Below are 20,295 nucleotides of genomic sequence, written 5' to 3'. Positions count from 1 at the left end.
GAGAGGTTAAGCAGTGGGCCAGAGTCACACAGCATGTCAGCAGCAAAGGCAGCAGTCTAAGTGAGCCTTGGCGGGGGCCCTGCCTGGAAAAGAGGAGGTACCCATGTTCTCGAAGGGTGAGTCAAGGAGGCCGGGGTGGTGGCGGTAGTAGTAGTAGGAAGCTTGGTTTTGGGGCCCAGATGACGGGGGGTGGGTATGCTGACCGGGGCGGGGTGGGGGGAGAAACAGGCTCAGGTGGGGGCCAGTATGGGCCGTGTGAGTCCTGCAGGTGCCTTCTCCGTCCTTGCCTCCCTTTGGCATTTTCTCATCATCTAACCAGGGTCCCTGCACTGGAGGAGTTAGGCGTGGGTTGGAGGAGTTGAGGGTGGAGAGCTGCACCTCAGCACTCAGGAGCTGGCAGCCCCTGGGTGTGGTGCAGGGAGAGGTGCTACCCCTCCTAAGGCAGCAGCCTTACTCTCTCTTCTCACTGCCCTCGCCCCCTTCCAACTCCCACCTCCCAGGACTGGCAGCCAGGAACTGGGCTGTGGGTGTGTCCTGTGCACGCTGGCAGCATGCGAGTGGTATATATTAGAGTGGATTGGCCAGCATGTGGGGGAGGTCAGCATGGAGGCGTGGCCCTGGGATACGGGGTTTGTGTGGCATAGACCTGACCAGGCGTGGGCTATCTGTGCTTTTGCTTTCCTTCGCACGGGGCAGATCTATACTGCCCGGGCCCAGGGGAGGGCCTTGGTCACCTTCTCCCTCTTGATTTTCATCCTCAGCTTTTCTAGCCACCACCCCCACCCCTGCCACCACCGAGTGACAGCAGCAGAAGCAGCAGTACATACATTCTGACTCTCAGACACCCCACACAGCTACACACACCATAGAAACCCACGTACACGTGCACATCCACAGACACACACTCACACATTTCCCAAAAGATACTATTGTACTCAGGCATACACAGCTCCCACAGGAACTTCCCCCTCTCTTTTCCACACTGACGTGCAACTCAGGAAGCCACCAGATGTACTCAAAAGACAACACAGAGACCTCCTTATCCACCTCCACAGAAATTCCTATGAAGAAATTCCTTCAGGTTTGGAAGAACCTTAATTTCAGATGCTGCTCATTGTACAGTGGAGGGAACTGAAAGCCAGAGAATATAAATGGTTTGTTGGAGATAACGGGGAGAGTGCTGGAGCTAGGACCAGAACCCAGCCTTCTGACTGCACCGCTGAGCAGCCTCTCACACTGTTAACAGGTCACACAGTCACTTCCCCACCGCGGATGCCGCAGACATCTGGAGACACAGGCCCAATGCAGAGATGTAGACACACGCCCTCACAGCCCCAGGCACACACACGTTCTGCCAAGCTGTCCCTGCCATACACATGCAGCCACTGTATTCTCTTAGGCTTGCTTCCTTGAAGATTCTTCCTGGGAAGCAGCCTCTGGGATCTTGGGCTAGAGTGAGACCGGAATGGGGCATTCAAGGCCAGCCTTAACTCCTGCTTCCAGCCCGGGACAGAGACCAATGAACAGAACGGAAGTGTAAGAGAGAGAGAGAGAGAGAGAGAGAGAGAGAGAGAGAGAGAGAGTGTGTGTGTGTGTGTGTGTGTGTGTGTGTTGGGTGGGGGGATGAGGCAGGTGAGGGCAGATCGTGTGTGTGTGTGTGTGTGTGTGTGTGTGTGTGTGTGTGTGTGTTGGGCGGGGGGATGAGGCAGGTGAGGGCAGATCATACCACCCTAAACTCTGGCTGTCTGTAAGGCCCACCTCACCCTCCACACAATCCAGAGAGGAAGGAAGCGGGTGAATGAGGCAAAGAGGAGAAAGAAGGCAGTGATCCCCAAGGGGTGGGGGACAATACCCCACTGGGCACGTTTGTCAGGCTTCCCATCTAGAGATGAGGGGAGAAACGCAGATGGTACATGGGCCAGCAGGGGGGCATGTGGAGGTGGCTCTAAAGGGCTGGGCCCTGCCTCTACTGCCCTGGGCCTTTCTCCTTCCCAGCCCCTTTCCTTGGCTGGTGCTGGGGGATTCATGGCTTCACATGGGTGGGTCCAAACCCCTGGCTTTGTGATCCCTCCCCCACTCATTACTGTTGGCCTCCCTGCAGTCCAGTCACCCCTTTCCTCTACTGGGCTGCAGCTTTGGGGAGGGGGCAGGATGCTGGGCGAGGTCCCCCAAGTAACTGAACAAACCGCCCCCTCCCCTCCTCAGCACTCCCGGGGGTGGAGAGAGACCCGGTTTTGGTTTCTCCGGCTCCATGAACACACAGAGGTACACGTCCTACCATAGGAGGAAGCAATGACTGTTACGAGGTTGGCGGCTGTAGGGGGCGCGGGGGCCGGGGGCAGGTGGACGAGCTGGGGAGGGGTTGGCCCCTGCCTGGTCCAACCTGGTCCCCGGCGGCCCCACCCCGGCCAGCCGCAGCGGCCCCACCAGCTACTGAATGTGGCAGGCGGTGGAGGACGTGGCCTGGCAGCACATGCAGGTGGGGTTCACGGACTTGGGGGGGATGAGGTCCAGGTCCTCATCGTCGGGGATCTCGTCTAACCGGTAGCCGTCCTTCAGCAGCTGGATGTTCAAATCTTGGTTAATCTGCTGTAGGCAAAGGGGAGGGAGGTCAGGCTCGGGGCCATCTGGAGGCACCACTCAGGGCTGGGGCCACACGCCCAGGCCATCGGCGCCCAGCCCGTCGCATCCCAGGTCTCTCCGAAACCCCAGGCTTTGCACCTCCTCGGCCCCAGCCTCAGTTCTGGCCTCCCTTACAAGCACGTCCTCCCGGGGCCCCGTCCCGCTACACACCGCACCCCATTCTAAGGGCAACTTCCCACCTTAGGTCCTGCCTCTATTCAGGCCATGCCCTCATTTCAGGCCCACTCCCGTAAGGTGTCGTCTAGGTAAGGGCCCTGTTCCAACCCAGGTCCAAGCCCCGTCCCTAACCCTGGGCTCCTGGCACTAGAGGCGGAGTCCAAGGCCTCACCTTTCTTTCCGGCCAGATCTTATCCCAGGCCACCCCCTGCATGGGCTCCGCCTAGCTTTGCCCACTGCTCCTCTCAGGGTGTGATTTGGCGTTGGCCCCACCCCTTCTCTTGGAGGTGGGCCTGCTTATGTGTGTTTAGGACAGGAAGGGATGGGGCCTCACCTCAGCAGAGGAGTAGCCAGAGGAGGAATATCTGGACATGTCAAAGTCATCATCACTGGCCGCAGGGGAAAGAAAACAGAGAGGAAGTGACTCCCATATATTAAATAGAAAACTCTCTTTACCTCCCCCCACCGCCATCAGTCAATACCTCACCCCTCCCCGACACTTCCAAATAAACAGCACGGTCTCAGTAAAAATGGTGCTTGCTGTGCGAATGCAGTTTCAAGACAGGTTCCCTAGCTCCACCCTTCTAAATTAATTGCCCCCCTTAGCCTCCTAAATCCCCCAGAGCCCTCCCTCCTTTTTTTTCTAGGCTCAAATTACCCTGGTTTGTTGGGTTTTCCCAAAGTCCAGATCTAGCCAGGTATGTTCCCAGCAGTAGGGCGCCTTCCTCAGAGGGGGCAGGGTGCCATGCAAGGCATCAGGGCCCATTTTAGGGGCAGCCATTGGATCAGCTGTCCCAGGACAGCAGCAGATTGCATAGTTGCCTTTTCCTCTCTCTGCTCTCCCCCACCTCCAGGTAAAAAGTTCCATTCCTTGGGGGGGTTCACACTTGGAGAGCTCCCGGCTGAGGAACACCCCAATTCTGACAATATAGCAAGTACGTCCTATACAGCCCACTTGTGTGTTTGCACAGGCTGCTGTGGCTTGCCCGGCTGCCCCAATGTCTCTGTACACACCTGTCCGTGTCAAGGGCTACCAGTGGCTTCTCGTCTGGGCTCTGGTCAAGCGAGGAGTAGCCTTTATTGGGGACGACCAGCCTGGGTGGAGAATTGTGGGGACTGGATTGGCAACTGAAGCACACAAGCCTGGCAAGGAACTGGGTTAGGCTGTGCCGACCACCTCCCTCACCCCTACGCCACCCTCGCCACCTTGGATCCTGGGAGACCCTCTCCTCTCAGAGAGGAGCTGGGCCTGAGGAGGGAGGAAAGACGGGAGGCTCAGAACCAGCAGAGATAGGTGCTGGCTGGCAGGGCCCTGGTGGGGTGGAGCGGGGTTGGGGTGGGGGGCTCTACCTTGTCCGGGCCATGACATTGTTCTTCTTGGGTTGCTGGTTGACGGGGCTCCCCATGCTGCCATTCTTCAGGGACCCCTTCCGGGCCAGCTCCCGCTGCTTCTCTGCAGGGGAACACGGGAAGGAAGCTGTGTCCTGCCCCCAGGGGCACCCTGCCTTACTGTTCGGGGCAGCCTGGGCTGGGCCTCCATGGAGAAACCCCTTGCTTCTCTAAGAACTGAGGCAGGAATCCAACTCCAGGCCCTGCTGCTCGGGAGAGACAGTACTTGGCTCTGAACAACCTGAGGCAGATAGTAAGGGGGCAACATGAGGAGGCTGACCCCTGTCTTCCAGGAGCTGTACTCCCAAGTGGGGCAGCTAGTGTGTGCTTGATTCCAGAGAAAGGTTGGAGCAGGAGACATAGAGCAGAAGGATGGCAGGGCTTCCTGCAGGTGACACCTTGAGATGGAGAGAGGAGGGCATTCTAGTAAGGAGGGAGAGTATACAGAAAAATGCACTTAGAAGTTGAGTGTAATAAGTGTGGATGTGGATGGGATGGAGGGGTGAAGATGGAGGGAGGTCAGTTTAGAAAAGTAGGATACATTTATTCAGTCATTTATTTATTCAGCAAACATCTGTGTCACCAGTCATGTCTCAGGTCCTGTGCTAAGGGGCTAGGGGCTCCCTCTGATTACAGACTCAGAGCATGAAGGCCTTGAATGCCAAACAGACGAGTTAGGGATTAATGCAGAAGGAAAAGAAGCCACTGAAGGTTGTAGAGTGGGAGGGGCAGCATGGGGCTGGCAGGGTAAGGGGCAGGAGGCTGGCGGAGCCCCTCTGCCTAGACTACTTCTGACACATCTGTCAGCCTCTGAATTCTCTGAGGCTCCACAGCCTACCAGATTCATGGGGCTGGCAACCAGGTGACCCATTGCCTCATGTGTGGCCCTGTTACCAGTAGCCAGTTGCTGCCTGGGCCCTAGAGGAGGCCTGGCTACCCACTCCTCCCTGTCATTTCAGCCCCGATGTAGGAAAAAGGACTGCCAGGGGAAAGCTCTCATAAAATAACCACAAGCTCCAGAAAGGAAGGATGGGATGGGCATTTCCAGCTACTGTGACTCTGGAATTTCCTCGACCTCCAGGTCTCCGTGTCTCTCATCTCCCAGTCTCTAACCCTCTTTCTTTGCCACTGCTCACCTGACTCCCTCAAACCTGCCTCCACCTCTTTTCCAGCAGGCAGCACCTGCCATTACCACCCCAAGCCTCTAGGGGGTGCAATTTGCCTTAAAGTTCCTGGTGGGGATTTTCCTCAGGGCAACTGGGACGAGGTTGTGAATTTTCTAGAGGAGCTTTGGTGGTAATGTAATGGGCAGGACAAAAGAGTGTCATTTTATTTTATTTTATTTTTAAGTGTTATTTTAAAAGCATGTCGGAATTGTTTGAAACAAAAAATGTTAACAATAAACTGGGAAAACCAAACTACAGACTACTATGCAACTATTTGAAAGAATGAAGTCATTCTCTATATACTGATATTGGAAGGGGTTCTAAGACATTAAGTGGAAAACAAAAACAAAAATAGTTTCAGAAAATATGTACAGTATGATACCACTTGTGTTAAAATAAAAAATAAAATGAGGGCTTCCCTGGTGGCACAGTGGTTGAGAGTCCGCCTGCCGATGCAGGGGGTGCGGGTTTGTGCCCCGGTCCGGGAGGATCCCACATGCCGTGGAGCGGCTGGGCCCGTGAGCCATGGCCGCTGAGCCTGCGCGTCCGGAGCCTGTGCTCCGCAACGGGAGAGGCCACAACAGTGAGAGGCCCACGTACCGCAAAAAACAAAAACAAAAACAAAAACAAAAAATAAAATGAAAAAACTAAAGAACACTTGGAATGATGATCTCTGGGGAGGAGAATATGGCGGGGGAGAGTAAAGGAGAAGTTATACTTGTTAAAATACTTGTATTTTTTTTTTTTTTTTTTGATACGCGGGCTTCTCACTGTTGTGGTCTCTCCCGTTGCGGAGCACAGGCTCCGGACCCGCAGGCTCAGCGGCCATGGCTCACGGGCCCAGCCGCTCCGCGGCATGTGGGATCTTCCCAGACTGGGGCACGAACCCGTGTCCCCTGCATCGGCAGGCGGACTCTCAACCACTGCGCCACCAGGGAAGCCCTTATATTATTAAATTAAACACTAATAAGCAAGTAAAACTGGCTGCTCAAAAACAGTGTGAGTTTGGTGTCCTGGGACAATGAACAAATTCCACTGAGAGGACTGCTCTCTTGTTTAGAAAAACAGCCTGAGGTGCTCCCCGGATTTGGTCTGGAAGGAGAAAAACAAGGTTAACAAAAAGCTGAATAACATAACAGGACTCTGTGAAAAGGAGTCCTGGCAGCTGCAGAGGGAGAATGTTTTAGAACAGATGGGAAAGGGTTCTCAGAACTAAGGAGGGGTCCAGTATTTGATGGGCAGCTGGAGCCTGAGGAGAAAGATGGGCAGGAGGGTGGCAGGGATGGCAAAGAAGTTTTGTTTGTTTGTTTGGTTTTTTGCAGTACGCGGGCCTCTCACTGTCGTGGCCTCTCCTGTTGCGGAGCACAGGCTCCGGACGCTCAGGCTCAGTGGCCATGGCTCAGCCAGCCGCTCCGCGGCATGTGGGATCTTCCCGGACCGGGGTACGAACCCGTGTCCCCTGCATCGGCAAGCGGACTCTCAACAACTGTGCCACCAGGGAAGCCCGGCAGAGAAGTTTTGAAGGATAGTGACGGCCTGTATTTAATTGTTAACTCTTTCCTGGATGCAGTATGTTATAACTTCTCTTCGTGAAAACAAATTTTTATTTTTATTTTTATTTTTATTTATTTTTGGCCACACCTTGTGGCTTGCGGGATCTTAGTTCCCTGACCAGGGATCAAACCCAGGCCCTCGGCAGTGGAAGCACGGAGTCCTAACCACCGGACTGCTAGGGAATTCCCGAAGGCAAATTTTTAATTACAAGCCTGTTATGCATGGCAGCCTTGGGTGAGTGAAACTGGTCCCTGAAGGGAGAGACGCAGTGTTCGGTGTAGGGTGAAGTCACAACAGCAGCTGCAGGAGCTCTGGGCAATGGTTGGGAGACATGTGACTTCAAAGGAGCAGGCTGTAGCATAAACTGTCTTTGGAGTGGACGTGAGATAAACCCCCAAGGGAAAGGTGACCCTGGAGAGTGGGGGAGAGATTTGGGTTTATTAAGAAACTATGGGAAAGCTCCCCCAAACAGGAGCCGACGAGATCCTGAGATCTCCAGATAGGCTGACATAGGAATGGGGAGAGGGGCTCAGCTTCTAGGCTTTGGGAGCCTCATTCCTTTCTACCCCTCAGACACAACAACTGACACCCCACCTCTAAGGCAGCTTCCTCTTAGCCTGGTCCAGTGTTTGATGGGACTTCCAACCCACTCTCTGCGGTTCCATGCTTTTACCCCTGCAGCTATCCCCTGGAATACCTGGAGCCCTCTTGGCCTCAGAGATGCCTCTAGAGCTCTGGGCTCCTGTAGAGAACTGTAATTTCCCTCTTGGCCTTGCAGGAGATAAGGTGCCTGGCAGTGCCAATGACTTGGTGGCTGGAGTCTTGGAATCAGCTAGCCTGAGTTGGTTTATTTGTGGTACCTCATTGTAGACCCAGCCCAGAGCACCTTGTCTGTCCACTCCCCACATTTCCCTCACCCCCCAGACACACTCACCCAGCTTCACTTGGAGCGGGGATGGTTTGTAATTCATGGCTACTGACTCACCCTCCCGGGCGTCACAGTCTCCGTCTGAGATGGAGGCGGCGGCTGGGTCCTGGGGGAGAAAGCAGAGATGGGGAGCTGTTAGGAAGTGAACACAGGGGGCTGCTGTCACCTGTCCTCTGGAGGTATTTTTCCCTGCCAGCAGGCAGGGTATTCAGGGAGGGAGGGACAGACCCATCTACCATGGGAGGAAGACACTGAGCTGGGTGGAAGAGCCAAGGATCTCAGCTCTGCTTACACCCACCTGAGTGTCTATCTTTTAAGTCCTGTGTGATCCACCTCCCCCAGGAAGCCTACCTCAGTTCCTTCAACCCAAAGGACCACCTTCTCCAACCTCCCATGCTCGTGGCCCTGCTCCTCAGGGCCCTTCCTATGTACTTGTTTGGAAAGGTCTTTCTAGATTCCTGTGAGTTTAAGTCTGCATTAGGTCAGGGTAGGTGCTCCCTGAGACAGGCCTTCTCCCTCTGTTTCCCCTAGCACTGGATGATCCCTTCACAGGATCCAGAGAACTGACTGTCCAAGCCAGGCTAGACTTCAAGGCTGCAGCCACAGCAGTTCTAATGAGGACTTCTCCATTTCACAGATGAGTCCTGAAGAGTGTCTCCTGCGAGAACCTACATGGTTGGCTGGGAATGGTAGGTGAGAAGACAAATAATGACAAATCAGCCGGTGGCCAGTTAGTCCTGTGTTGCCCACACAGGGCTTGACGCTACAGATGACAAGGAAGGTAGGAGAGCATGCATCCTGTGCATCGTCCAGGGTCTGCAACTGTTTCGATCTCCCTCACTGCCCTCCTTACTGACTTCTTCCCATTGCGATGGGCGCCGTGCTGCCCAGAGTCCTTCTCTAGACTCACTATTCCCTCCCAAACACCCCAAATCTCTGCTACAAGATCCAGGGCCTTGGTCCACCCTGCCTCAGTCAGTTGGAAGGGGCTGGAGCCATTCACATTCTCCCTGAGAAACTGATGACCAACCATTGATACAGGTGCTGCCACCCTAACCATCTGCCTAGGGTCACAGAGTGGTATGCCTAAGGTCTAAGGATTGCAGAGAGGATCCAGGGCTGTGCCTGCTCTGCCTCTGGGGACAGGGAGCGCAGACAGATAGGCAGGCAGAATGCTCCAGGCCCAGGGGATCTGAGTGGCTTCTGGTGACCCATCAAGGGAAGGGTATATAGCCATTAGGGTGATTTCTGTTCCCTTTAGAATGAAGCAGTGGGGATGAAAACACGCTTGTCACTAAGGGAAAAGGGAAAAGTCTAGAATGTTTGGCAGGGAAATCCTGGCCTTGTCTATGTTTCCTTAGGCCATCCAGAGTGCAAGGCCCAGGGTGGGCTGTGTTGCCATAGTGGTTTGTGAGTTCCCGAGGGCAGAACCTGGGCCTGTGTCCTCTGCTTCGATTTCCATCCTTAGCTGTCCTTGAGGGGGATGGGACAGGAAGGTAGAACAGGTGTGAGGTGGGGCGAGGAGCTGCAGAGCCTGCATCCCAGGCAACTTCCCATGCCACAGTCTTTCCAAGTCCCTCATCCTCTGCCTCCCTGGCTCAGCTCCTTCTTGGGAGACTGATTACTGGCAGCATCTGTCCCCTGCAGCCCTGGAGCAGGAGGCCTCCAGTGGCCCTTACATGCCTCTCTGTGGCCAAAACAGCCTCGCAAGTGCTGCCTGTAGGGAACGTGGAGACCTGACGGCTGAGCTCTAGGCTGCAGGGAAGGCTCACTCCCAAAGCAGTCCGAGGGCCGGCTTCTCAAAGGGTAAAACCCATAAACGTGCCTGTGGAGCCCTACCAGGGAAGCAGTGGTAGATTTCCAATGTCCTCTACTTTTTCTGTAGCATTTGTCACATGTCACACATACCACATCCATTTGGAAATGGTTTCCTCCCCTGGCTTCCAGGACACTATGCCCCTTGGCTCATCTTGTCTCTTTGACCATCATCCCTGCCTCCTCCAACAGCTAACTTTAAGAACCCAGGCTCTCAGGCATTTGGGGCTAACTTTCCCTCCTCAGTGAAGATGAATTCATCAGAGTTTCCTCTCTCAGGCTGGAGGTACTAGGTGGCAACACCGGAGGGCGGTGGTGCAGGAAGGATGGGGGGCTGGGAAGCTGTTGAGCAACTCTGGTCACAGGGACCCATGTGTGGTCCCTGCGGCCACTGGGCAGGTCCTAGTGGCATTTGATCCTTGAGTGAAACTGCCAGTCCCTTTGGGTCAAGAGCCAGGGTGCAATGCCCTAGGCTGAGAGGGTCCCATGCAAACTCACCATTCAGCATCTCCCCGTCATTGTCCATGATAGAAGGCCATCTGAGTGGCAGGAACAAAGATCTCTGGCACTGTGCCTGCAAACTCAAGCCTTTACTATGGGCTTCCTGGATGTCTTTCCTGAGACATGCAGCCAATGCACCATGACCATCACATGGAAATGTAACCAGGGAGATTAAATGTGAAATATTCATGAGTATAAGTATCAGAGAGAAATCCAGGCAGAAGGAAGCATCTGGCTCCAAGAAATCAGGGAGAATTTAAAATGCCCCCCAAGGACACCTGACAGGAGTTAGCTAGATCCAGGAACTAGAGTGGCGATTAGCAAGATTATTAATAAACACTCAGCAGAGACAGACATTGAAATGCATCTCTAACAGCAACCTGTTTCTACAACCCTGCATACAAATTCTCCAAAGACTACAGAGATGATTAATAGCTCAATCTCACTGTTTCTGGGACAGAATATATAGGCTAATGGCCAATGCAAAGCCAGTATAACTAGAGGAAGGAAAAGGTGCCAGAAGAATCTTTAAGAGTTAGTCTGGTCCAGTGCTTTTCATTCAGCTGTCTTTCCTGAACCCTGTGTCTTGGGCAGGGCTGAGTGAGAGAGGAAAGTAATAGGAGGGGATCTGGCTTGCCTTCAACCAGAATAGATCCGTTTTGATTTCATTTACATATCAGCCTTTCTGCAAGATTTTGGTTGAAGAAAGGGTTTTATTGCTTTTTAAAAAAGGGTGGGAGAGGGGTTTAAAACACATTGATTTAGTCAAATCTTTTAAAAATGCTTTACTATAGAACTTATTAAATTTACATAAAAACAGAGGAAACAATACAGGGAGACCAATTTAGACTATTCTTTTAAAAAATCCTGGGGACTTCCCTGGTGGTCCAGTGGATAAGACTCTGCGCTCCCAATGCAGGGGGCCCGGGTTCGATCCCTGGTCAGGGAACTAGATCCTGCAATGCATGCTGCAACTAAGAGTCCGCATGCTGCAACTAAGAGTCCGCATGCTGCAACTAAGATTCCACATGCTGCAACTAAGAAGTCCGCATGCTGCAACTAAAGATCTCTCATGCCGCAACAAAGATCCCGCATGCCACAACTAAGACTCAGCGCAGCCTAGATAAATGTTTTTAAAAACTTAAAAATCCTCTAAAATTAAAAAAAAAATCCCTCTTTAAAAAAGAAAATCCTGGCTCCTCCGTTTACTAGCTGTGTGATCTGGGATTTAGTTTCCTCATCTGTAGAGTGGGACTAATACTCATACCTATGTCAAAAGTTTCTGTGAGGATAAATTGATACTATGTAATCTAGTGCTTAATATGTAAGCATTTAGAATAGTAGTTAGTATACTACATACTGAGCACTACATTTGTGCTAGCTATAAAGTTTTTATTAGTACAGGCTCCATGGGACCCACACAATCATGAACAATATGCCCTGGCAGTGACTGATCCACAGCAGCACCCCTGGCACCACATGTGTTGGGGCCTGGCTTATGTGCGAAGGTGTCTGTGGAATAGATGCTCCCTCCACAGGGTGAGGAGGGGCCTGATCAGGGGGCATTCTGTCTCCTCTCTTGCCTCACTTCATTATGCTGCATTTCTCTCACTTATTTAACAGTGGTAGGCCTGGGGCTCATAAAGATAAACAGAAATAGGCCCATCCTTGAGGAACTCCCAGTAATTATCAGTAAATGTAACAAGGGCTATAAAAGTAGAGGGAAAGGAACAAAGTAGTCAGAGAAAACTTCACAGAGGAAGACACTTGAAAAGATCTCAAAACAGCAGTTCACCAGTTAGCTTAAGAGGAAGGAGGAAGGATGTTCAGGGAACATCTGCAAAGGCTCAGAAGCCTGAAACTAGCATTGCATATTCAAGGAACAGTATTTTGCTATGGTTGAAATCTAGAAGGCATGATGAAAAGTGGCAGGAAATAAAGTTGTGGGGCCAGGAGGGCTCAGACTGCAGGAGAGGATGGGTCTTGATTTTGTTCTTTACTCAGAATATGATGGGGAAGCCAGTGAAGCCTTGAGTGGGGGAGTAACATGATCAGATTTGAGGTGGAGAAGGACCCTCTCATAGCCATATAGAAGATGGAGGGGAAGGGAATGAGACTGAAGGTCAGAAAACTACTGCAACAGTGCCAGCAGGAGATGACAGGGACCTGAACTAAGCAGAAGCAGAAGATAAAAGGCCAGAAAGGAGGATGTTAAAGAGGGTAGAGTGGCAGACTTTAGAGATAAGATGTAGAAGAAGGAGTCCAGACATTCCTAGTTTTCTGTCTGGAGTAATTGGGAAAGGGGCGCTAATTACTAAAACAGACGATGCAGGAGAAGGCAGAACTACACTCAGGGAAAATCAGATGAGCTCAGTATGGGACATGTTGAGCCTTGAAGTGTCTTTTGGACACTTAGATGGCATCATTAGTCAGTAGGAACTGAGGTTTGGGATCTCAGGAAAGAGATGTGGACTGGTGGTGATGGAAGCCCACAGAGGAGAATAAGCCTTCTCAGAGACAACGAGCACAGTGAAAAGAGACAGGAGCCAAGAATGGAGTCCTGAGGAGCATCCAGTCTTAGGGAATGGGTGGAAGAAGAAGACTGAGTAGGAGCAGAAACACGAGATGTAGTAAAAGATCTAGGGAGACCTTCAAGTGGTTTCAAGGTGGAAGAAATCAACAGGGTCAAATAAACACATGAGTCCATAAGATAAAGACAATAGTTAGAAATAAGGAAGTCACAGGTGGCCTCAGCAAACAGAGTTTTGGTTGAATGGTAAGAACAGAGCCCAGATTACAGGGGATTTAGGAGGGAATAGGAGATGAGGAAGTAGAGACAGTGAACACAGGCTACTTTTTCAAGGAGCTAAACTGAGAAGAGAAGGAATGAGAGTGAACGACTGTCAGAGAGAGCTTTGGAGTTGAAGGATTCTTTGGAGCTAGGGAACACCTGACCACTGTCCTAGACTGAAGGGAAGGAAGGTGGGTCAACAAGGAGATGTTTGATGGAGCATGGTCTTTGAGGAGTCAAGAGAAGATGGAACCAGAATCAGACCAGAGGAGGAAGGCTCCTTGCTGAAATGGAAGGGAGGTGAAGATGGGTGGGGGATGCAGATAACATGGAGGCAGAAAGGTGGGTGGAAAGTTAAGGGAGTTCATTCCTAAAAGCCTAGCTAAGTAAAGAAGGGGGTGAATGCTAAGGGACTGAGGAAAAGAGGGACACTTGGTGGCTAGCCAGGAGTGGAAGGAGATCAGACTGGTGGGGGTCCCAGCTACACAATCCTCATCTTTCACCCACCCTTGATCTCATCTTCAGGATGAAAGGCACTCTCCGTGGTGCTGAACAATTCTGCCTTTGTCTTGTGGACTGAGCACAGGTGATTCCAACGACATGATTCAATTTTCACTTTCCCACAGGAAAGGTAACCTCTGTCCTCACCTTCAAGCACAAATTTTCCGGAAGATGGAAATTGAAATGGATTTAGAATGAGGTATGAAGAGGGAAAGTGCTTGCACCAACATTACCTAACCTTTCTTCCCCTAACACACATGAATTTTCCTCTAGGTTTAGAAGGGAGTTGGTGGAGGCAGTTCTGAGTTATGAAATACTGAAAGGCTACCTCTGGAATAGAGTCATGTCTGTACCTTGTTCATTTCCCCTGGGCGAAAGCAGGAAGCAGGACAGAATTAGAGCAGGAACAGAGCCAGGAAGAAAGGTAGTGCTGACAAGGAAATGGGAAAACAGGGAAAGATCTGGAGATCAGGCCACTCTCTGACCGGTAGATGATGTAAGATAGGGTATCAAAGACCAACTCTGTTTCTGTCACAATTTGTTCAGCTCAGAAGCTACCTGGGGCTGTGGTCCCCTGCAGGGTTATGCCACTTCCCAAAAACATCTCTTGGCAATGGGTGGTAATAAGCATGTTTAGACATCAGTATTTTAGAGGGAGATCCCAAAAAGGCAACACTATGCCTTTGTATCCAATGTCCATGGCTTGGCAGAAAGCTAACCTCCAGTCCAAGAATATTCAGTAGCAGTCTAGGCATCGGTTAGACCTCTCTACTTCCCTGCAGATGGCTGTTCATTCAGCCTCTAATGCATTCATCTCTCTCTGACTCCACATCTCAACATGAGAATTAATTGGCCAACCTCACACTGGTCAGAATGGCCATCATCAAAAAATCTACAAGCAATAAATACTGGAGAGGGTGTGGAAAAAAGGGAACTCTCCTGCACTGTTGGTGGGAATGTAAATTGATATAGCCACTATGGAGAACAGTATGGAGGTTCCTTAAAAAACTAAAAATAGAACTACCATATGACCCAGAAATCCCACTACTGGGCACATCATATACCCCGAGAAAACCATAATTCAAAAAGATACATGTACCACAATGTTCATTGCAGCACTATTTACAATTGCCAGGACATGGAAGCAACCTAAATGTCCATCAACAGATGAATGGATAAAGAAGATGTGGCACATATATACAATGGAATATTACTCAGCCATAAAATGGAACGAAATTGAGTTATTTGTAGTGAGGTGGATGGACCTAGAATCTGTCATACAGAGTAAAGTAAGTCAGAAAGAGAAAAACAAATACCGTATGCTAACGCATATATATGGAATTTTAAAAAGTGGTACTGATGAACCTAGTGGAAGGGCAGGAATAAAGACACAGACGTAGAGAATGGACTTGGGGACATGGGGTGGGGGGAAGGGGAAGCTGGGATGAAGTGAGAGAGTAACACTGACATATATACACTAACAAATGTAAAATAGATAGCTAGTGGGAAGCAGCCGCATAGCACAGGGAGATCAGCTCAGTGCTTTGTGACGACCTAGAGGGGTGGGATATGGAGGGTGGGAGGGAGGCTCAAGAGGGAGGGCATATGGGGACATATGTATACGTATAGCTGATTCACTGTGTTGTACAGCAGAAACTAACACAACATTGTAAAGCATTTATACTCCAATAAAGATGTGGAAAAAAAACCAAAGAGAATTATTTGCCCAATGACAGTTCCTGCTCTGTGGTACGATCTGAAGTCCTGAGTCCCATTTCCTGAGGCCAGTTGTTGGGCAGCTCCCACTTTTATTCCCTATCTCCCCCTTCACCAGGATTTCTCCAGGAGCTGCCTGAATGGCCAGGCAATTGGCCAGGGCTTCAGTCCTTTTAGGACACATAAGTGGGCCCTTAGGGGCCCCACTTATAGGGAAGGACAAAGACCTCTCTCAGGCATAAGGTCTTTTGGGGGATATCTGAAGGAGAATCAGGGAAACATAAGGGAGAGAGTCTTTCCAAATACTGTTCGTAGCTCTTGCAAAGAGGGGAAGACGAACAGAAGAGCTGGGGAAGTCTGTGAAGCCTGAATCTGGGAGAGGGGGCAGAGGATCCTGTCAAGCTCAGGGAGGCCTCTCTTACCAGAGTCTAAATCCCCTCAATCTTCAAGGCTTTTCTCTAAAAGAAGACTCAATTCAAACAAGGTCAACACACTGAGTGTCCATTCCTTTTCAGCTCTGGACTTGGTGCTGGTAGTAGAGAAGGAAAGCACCCTTTCTCCACACACACCACACTTCTGCACAGCACTATGGGATAAAGCAAAGTTCCGCAGAAAGAAGTGGAAAGGATTCTTATGGCTGGGTTAGAGTTCAAGAACTCAAGTGAGTCCTGTGTGTAACTGAAGATTTTCTGTTTCCTTAAACAGCTCCTAGGATGGAATTCATTACCAAAAACAAGCACCACCAAGCTTTAGTATCTTTGTGGTGGCTGTCATTGGGAGAACCAAAATGCAGAACCCCATGGCTAGTAACAGCTTTAGCCATGGTGAGTTTAATAGATTTTTCTATTATAAAGTAATACATGCCAAAATTAAAAAAAAAATCACCTTGAGCTTTACCACTTTGAGGTAATCTTCGTTAATGTTCTAGTGTATTTGAGTCTTTTGTGTATACTACAGTAGCAACACTAGGGGGTTTCCCTCTCTGGGAGCTGGTGTTTGTATTGTCCTCATGGTCACAGGGGTGGGCTTCTAGGTACCATGTTGGTTCTATGCGGTCTTGCCCTTGCTTAGACCAGGCGGAGCCAATCAGAGTCTCCCCCAGAATTGGGAAGTGGGACGATGAGGAGATGTAAAGCTCAAGACTGTAGATTAGGTAGGAGAGAAGGCCATTGGGCGGGGAGACAAGAATAAAGCTGATGTTCAGAAAGAAGCAAACACAAGAGACAGAGAAAGTCTTCCCTAGGTTTCAGGTTCTGATTCTTGAACTTACCCTACCCTTCTAAGGTTTGACCTCATGCCTGTCCTTAGATACTATGAGAAAATCTAGTGTCCTTACTGTCTAGTTGCCTTTTTAGCTTATACTAGCTTGAGTTGGATTTTGTTACTATAACCAGTTAGTACCAACTAATAAACAGGCATAGAACAACATTTAAAGAAAAACACACTGTATCTTATATTCTGTATTTTAAAAAAACTAGTATTAGGACATAATCAACTCTCCATAGTTTTACATAGCTTTCTTAACCATCAGCTTAATGACTGCATAATATCCATAGAGGGGATGTACAATAACTTTTTTTTTTTTTTTGCGGTACGCAGGCCTCTCACTGTTGTGGCCTCTCCCGTTGCGGAGCACAGGCTCCGGACGTGCAGGCTCAGCGGCCATGGCTCACGGGCCCAGCCGCTCCGCGGCATGTGGGATTTTCTCAGACCGGGGCACGAACCCGCGTCCCCTACATCGGCAGGCGGACTCTCAACCACTGCGCCACCAGGGAAGCCTTGTACAATAGCTTTTTAACCATTCACTTATTTTGGACATTCATGTGGTTTGTACTTTTCCACTATTATAAATAATGCTACACTGAAATCCATATATATTTGCATTTAGGATGATTTCTTAAATAAAGTAGAATTACTAAGTAAAAAAGCATGAGCGCTTTTTTTTTTTTTTACATACAAGACACTAACATTTGTTTAAAGATAATTATGAATTTGCCTACTACCGTAACAAGGATTCATCAATGAACTGAGACTTCAAGCAAAATTATATATTAATACCAATGATGCAAAACGTCAAAAATGACATAAAAACGCCAAGCACGGAATTGGAGAAAAAACAAGTTAAACGTAAAGATCCCATTCATCCAGTATTCTTGGAACACCGGCAAAGACTAGCAAACCCTCCTGTCCTTTCTCCTTCCAAGAATACTGCTGAAATAAACCCTAGCTGGCAACCTCAGAGCTTGTCAATATATCCTGAAATTTCTAGAAAAGTTGCTGACCAAGAAGTGCGGCCCTAGCCACGAATCACCAGCACCGTATTCCAAAGGGAAGGCAAATCCGGCACAGGATGTAATTCGTTTGTGGACCTGGCAGCACCTGAGCAGGAGGGTGTGGACCTGAGAGCCAAGGTCGGTTCCGCGCGGGCAGCGCCCTCGGCCCGCCCAGTCTGGGCCGCCGAGGTTTTCCCCACCCCGACTCCCAGCACAGCAGCCCCCGGACTCTACCGCTGGCAATGCCCCACATCAATCTCTCCATCCGGGGCCACAGGAGCAGTCGCCCCTCGCCCTCCCCACAAGCGCGCGCGAGGCAGGACTGCGTTTGCCTCACTCGAGTCCATCCATACACACCTATATTCCAATGCCCCACCCCAGAGCTTGCAGCCATCTCTCCAGCCCTCTTGAGAGTCGTGCCCCCGGACATATCCTTCACACCCTGGCCGTTTTCCCAAGACCGAGCCCCGCAGCCTTACCCCGGCCCCCAAAAGCACACCCCTGGAAACAGACCTCCCGCATGAGCGCTTTTAAGATTCTTGATACATATTGCCAAACTGCTTTCCCAAAGGATTGTTCCAATTTACAAGGCCTCCAGTCATGACCAAGAGCTATAGCAGGCCTTTTCGTATTTTCTTTTTTGCTGTGTACCAAGGCCTTTCAGGTCATCACATCTATCTATCATCTTCCAAGAGAGCTCTGCTCCAGTCCTGGTTTACCTGGTTCCCTCTGGGAAATCTTCTTTCAAAGAACAGAATTTCCTCTGGGCATCATCTGCCAGACAAAATCTCCTGACTTGAGGCCACCAATTAACAAAAGGAGAGAAGACTATTACACTGCAGCTTGGGAAAGGCTCTAAGTGGAGCACCAGTACTGCCTAGTTAGTAGCTGGCCACCATGCTTCAGCTGGTCCCTGGCCTGAGCCAGCACATCAGCTGTAGGAACTGTGACTGAAATTACAGAGCCAGGAGGCAAACCTCACAGAGTAAGTCTCCCTTGCTTTCAGACTTGGGGTGAGACAATTAACCAAAATGGCTCTGGAGTTATTCCAGAGAGAGTGGCAGTTCCTACTCTCTTACCCATTTATTGAGTTTTCAAAAATAGCTACTCAGAAACAGGGAGAGAAAAGGATGGGGAAAGATACGAAGCTAGTACCGGGATGGCAAAGAACTGTATTCATTTTTTAAATGGGGAGACAAGGGACCAGTGAGTTTTTAAAAAGATTTAGAATCCTGCTTTGCCTTCTTCATGGTTAGGACTGCTTATCCTAGATTGATGTTCTACTGTTCATTCCCATTTCTACTCACCTGGAAACCCTATGACCAAAAAGCCTTTGTTTGGGAGACAGGACAAGTGCCTCAACTCAGGGACACCCACTGTAGCAGCTATGGCATGGGGGAAGCCTCTGCATAAAGGCCCAGGGGACAACCCTCGTGACCCAGGAGATGGGAGCCAGGGCCAGAAATTGAGAAACCTTGGTTCCTCTGGGAGGCTTGACTTGGCCTAGTCTCTGACCTTCATCCTTATCCTCAAGCTCATCCTCTGAGCCAGATGTTGAGGAGGCGCCTGTCTTTCCTTGGAGCAGCTAGAGACACAGGTTTTGGCCTATACAGTCTTGTGATCTGAAAGGCTTTTGAGCCCCAGATCCTGCTTCCCCCTCACCTGCTCCCATTTCAACCTCTTTAGGGAAAGACCATCTCACCTAATGAAGAAAGGGGGGGAAGGTGTAAAGATCTTTAAAAAGTAGATCAACAATGGCTAAAATGGTAAATTTTATGTTATGTATATTTTACCACAATGGAAAAAAAAAAAGATTGACTGGCAGGGCTTGAGGCAGAAGGAGAAGATGGGATGAGGGTGGGCAGTGGAGAGGAAGCAGTCCCTTCTCTTTTTTAATTCAGTTTCGGCCAACACAGACTTTGGAGACGAGACCTTTCATAGAAATGATTCTAAAATCAAGGGAGGGCTTCCCTGGTGGCGCAGTGGTTAAGAATCCGCCTGCCAATGCAGGGGACATGGGTTCGAGCCCTGGTCCGGGAAGATCCCACATGCCGTGGAGCAACTAAGCCCATGAGCCACAACTACTGAGCCCGCAAGCCATAACTACTGAAGCCTACGCTCTAGAGCCCGTGCTCCGCAACAAGAGAAGCCACCGCAATGAGAGACCTGCACACCACAACAAAGAGTAGCCCCTGCTCGCCGCAACTAGAGAAAGCCCGCACGCAGCAACAAAGACCCAAGGCAGCCAAATAAATAAATAAATAAATAAATTTATTAAAAAATAAAATCAAGTGAGTGGGGTGAGGCAAGGGAATCTGGGGTTCTGGCAGGGTACAAAGGAGGGGGAAAAAAGGGGGACCAGATGTTCAGGGATACTAAAGCTTTAAGGAATGTGGTCCAGAGGATCCTTCAGTTTCTTTCCAGGATGTGGATTCTAGTTCCCCAATGTAAGGAAGGAGGCACAGAACACTGAGGAGAGATGCTGCCGGGGAACTGATAGAGGGCATTTGGTTGGAGAGTTCTTGAGACTGGTCCTTCATCCAGTCAGCACATGGTAGGAAGCCGAAGCAAGAGAAATGTCAACAAACATTGACATTTGGTCTCGGCCCAGAATACTTGTGGATCTCATCTGGATCTTGGCTCCAAATCTCACTTGAGGATTTTTGATAAGCTTCAATTACTCAAGAGACTGAGTGAACCAGGACGGCACTGGTTCTTGAAACTTTTGCACTCCTTGATTTCCCAAGAAAGCAAAGTAGTAGTCTGAAAGTCTATGGGATGCCTTCCCAGAGCTGCCATCTCTGATCCCTTTCCTCTGGCCTTGGAAGAGTAAAGAGCTACTCAACTGCGATGGACAATGGA

General features: G+C 50.1%; 1 protein-coding gene across 6 annotated transcripts in view; it reads right to left on the bottom strand.

The window, feature by feature from the left end:
• Window positions 1–2,428: 2,428 nt before the first annotated feature.
• Window positions 2,429–20,295, bottom strand: part of FAM219A (family with sequence similarity 219 member A) — a 53,196-nt gene continuing 35,329 nt past the window's right edge. For 2 of the 6 annotated variants that reach the window (XM_081238300.1, XM_081238302.1), the window contains exons 2-6: window positions 7,843–7,942; window positions 4,150–4,252; window positions 3,814–3,894; window positions 3,134–3,188; window positions 2,429–2,589 (exon numbers count right to left, since the gene is read on the bottom strand). In XM_081238300.1, the coding sequence (XP_081094426.1) occupies window positions 2,431–2,589; window positions 3,134–3,188; window positions 3,814–3,894; window positions 4,150–4,252; window positions 7,843–7,942 (498 nt within the window). In that variant the 3' untranslated portion in view covers window positions 2,429–2,430. The remainder of the gene's footprint in view (window positions 2,590–3,133; window positions 3,189–3,813; window positions 3,895–4,149; window positions 4,253–7,842; window positions 7,943–20,295) is intronic. The other 4 variants (XM_081238303.1, XM_081238305.1, XM_081238301.1 and 1 more) reach the window with 3 other exon arrangements.

Source organism: Mesoplodon bidens, assembly GCF_964165515.1.
Source record: "Mesoplodon bidens genome assembly, chromosome: 6".
Taxonomy (NCBI): Eukaryota; Metazoa; Chordata; class Mammalia; order Artiodactyla; family Ziphiidae; genus Mesoplodon; species Mesoplodon bidens.
Note: the sequence above shows the minus strand (reverse complement) of the source record. Positions and strands in the feature narration are given on the sequence as shown.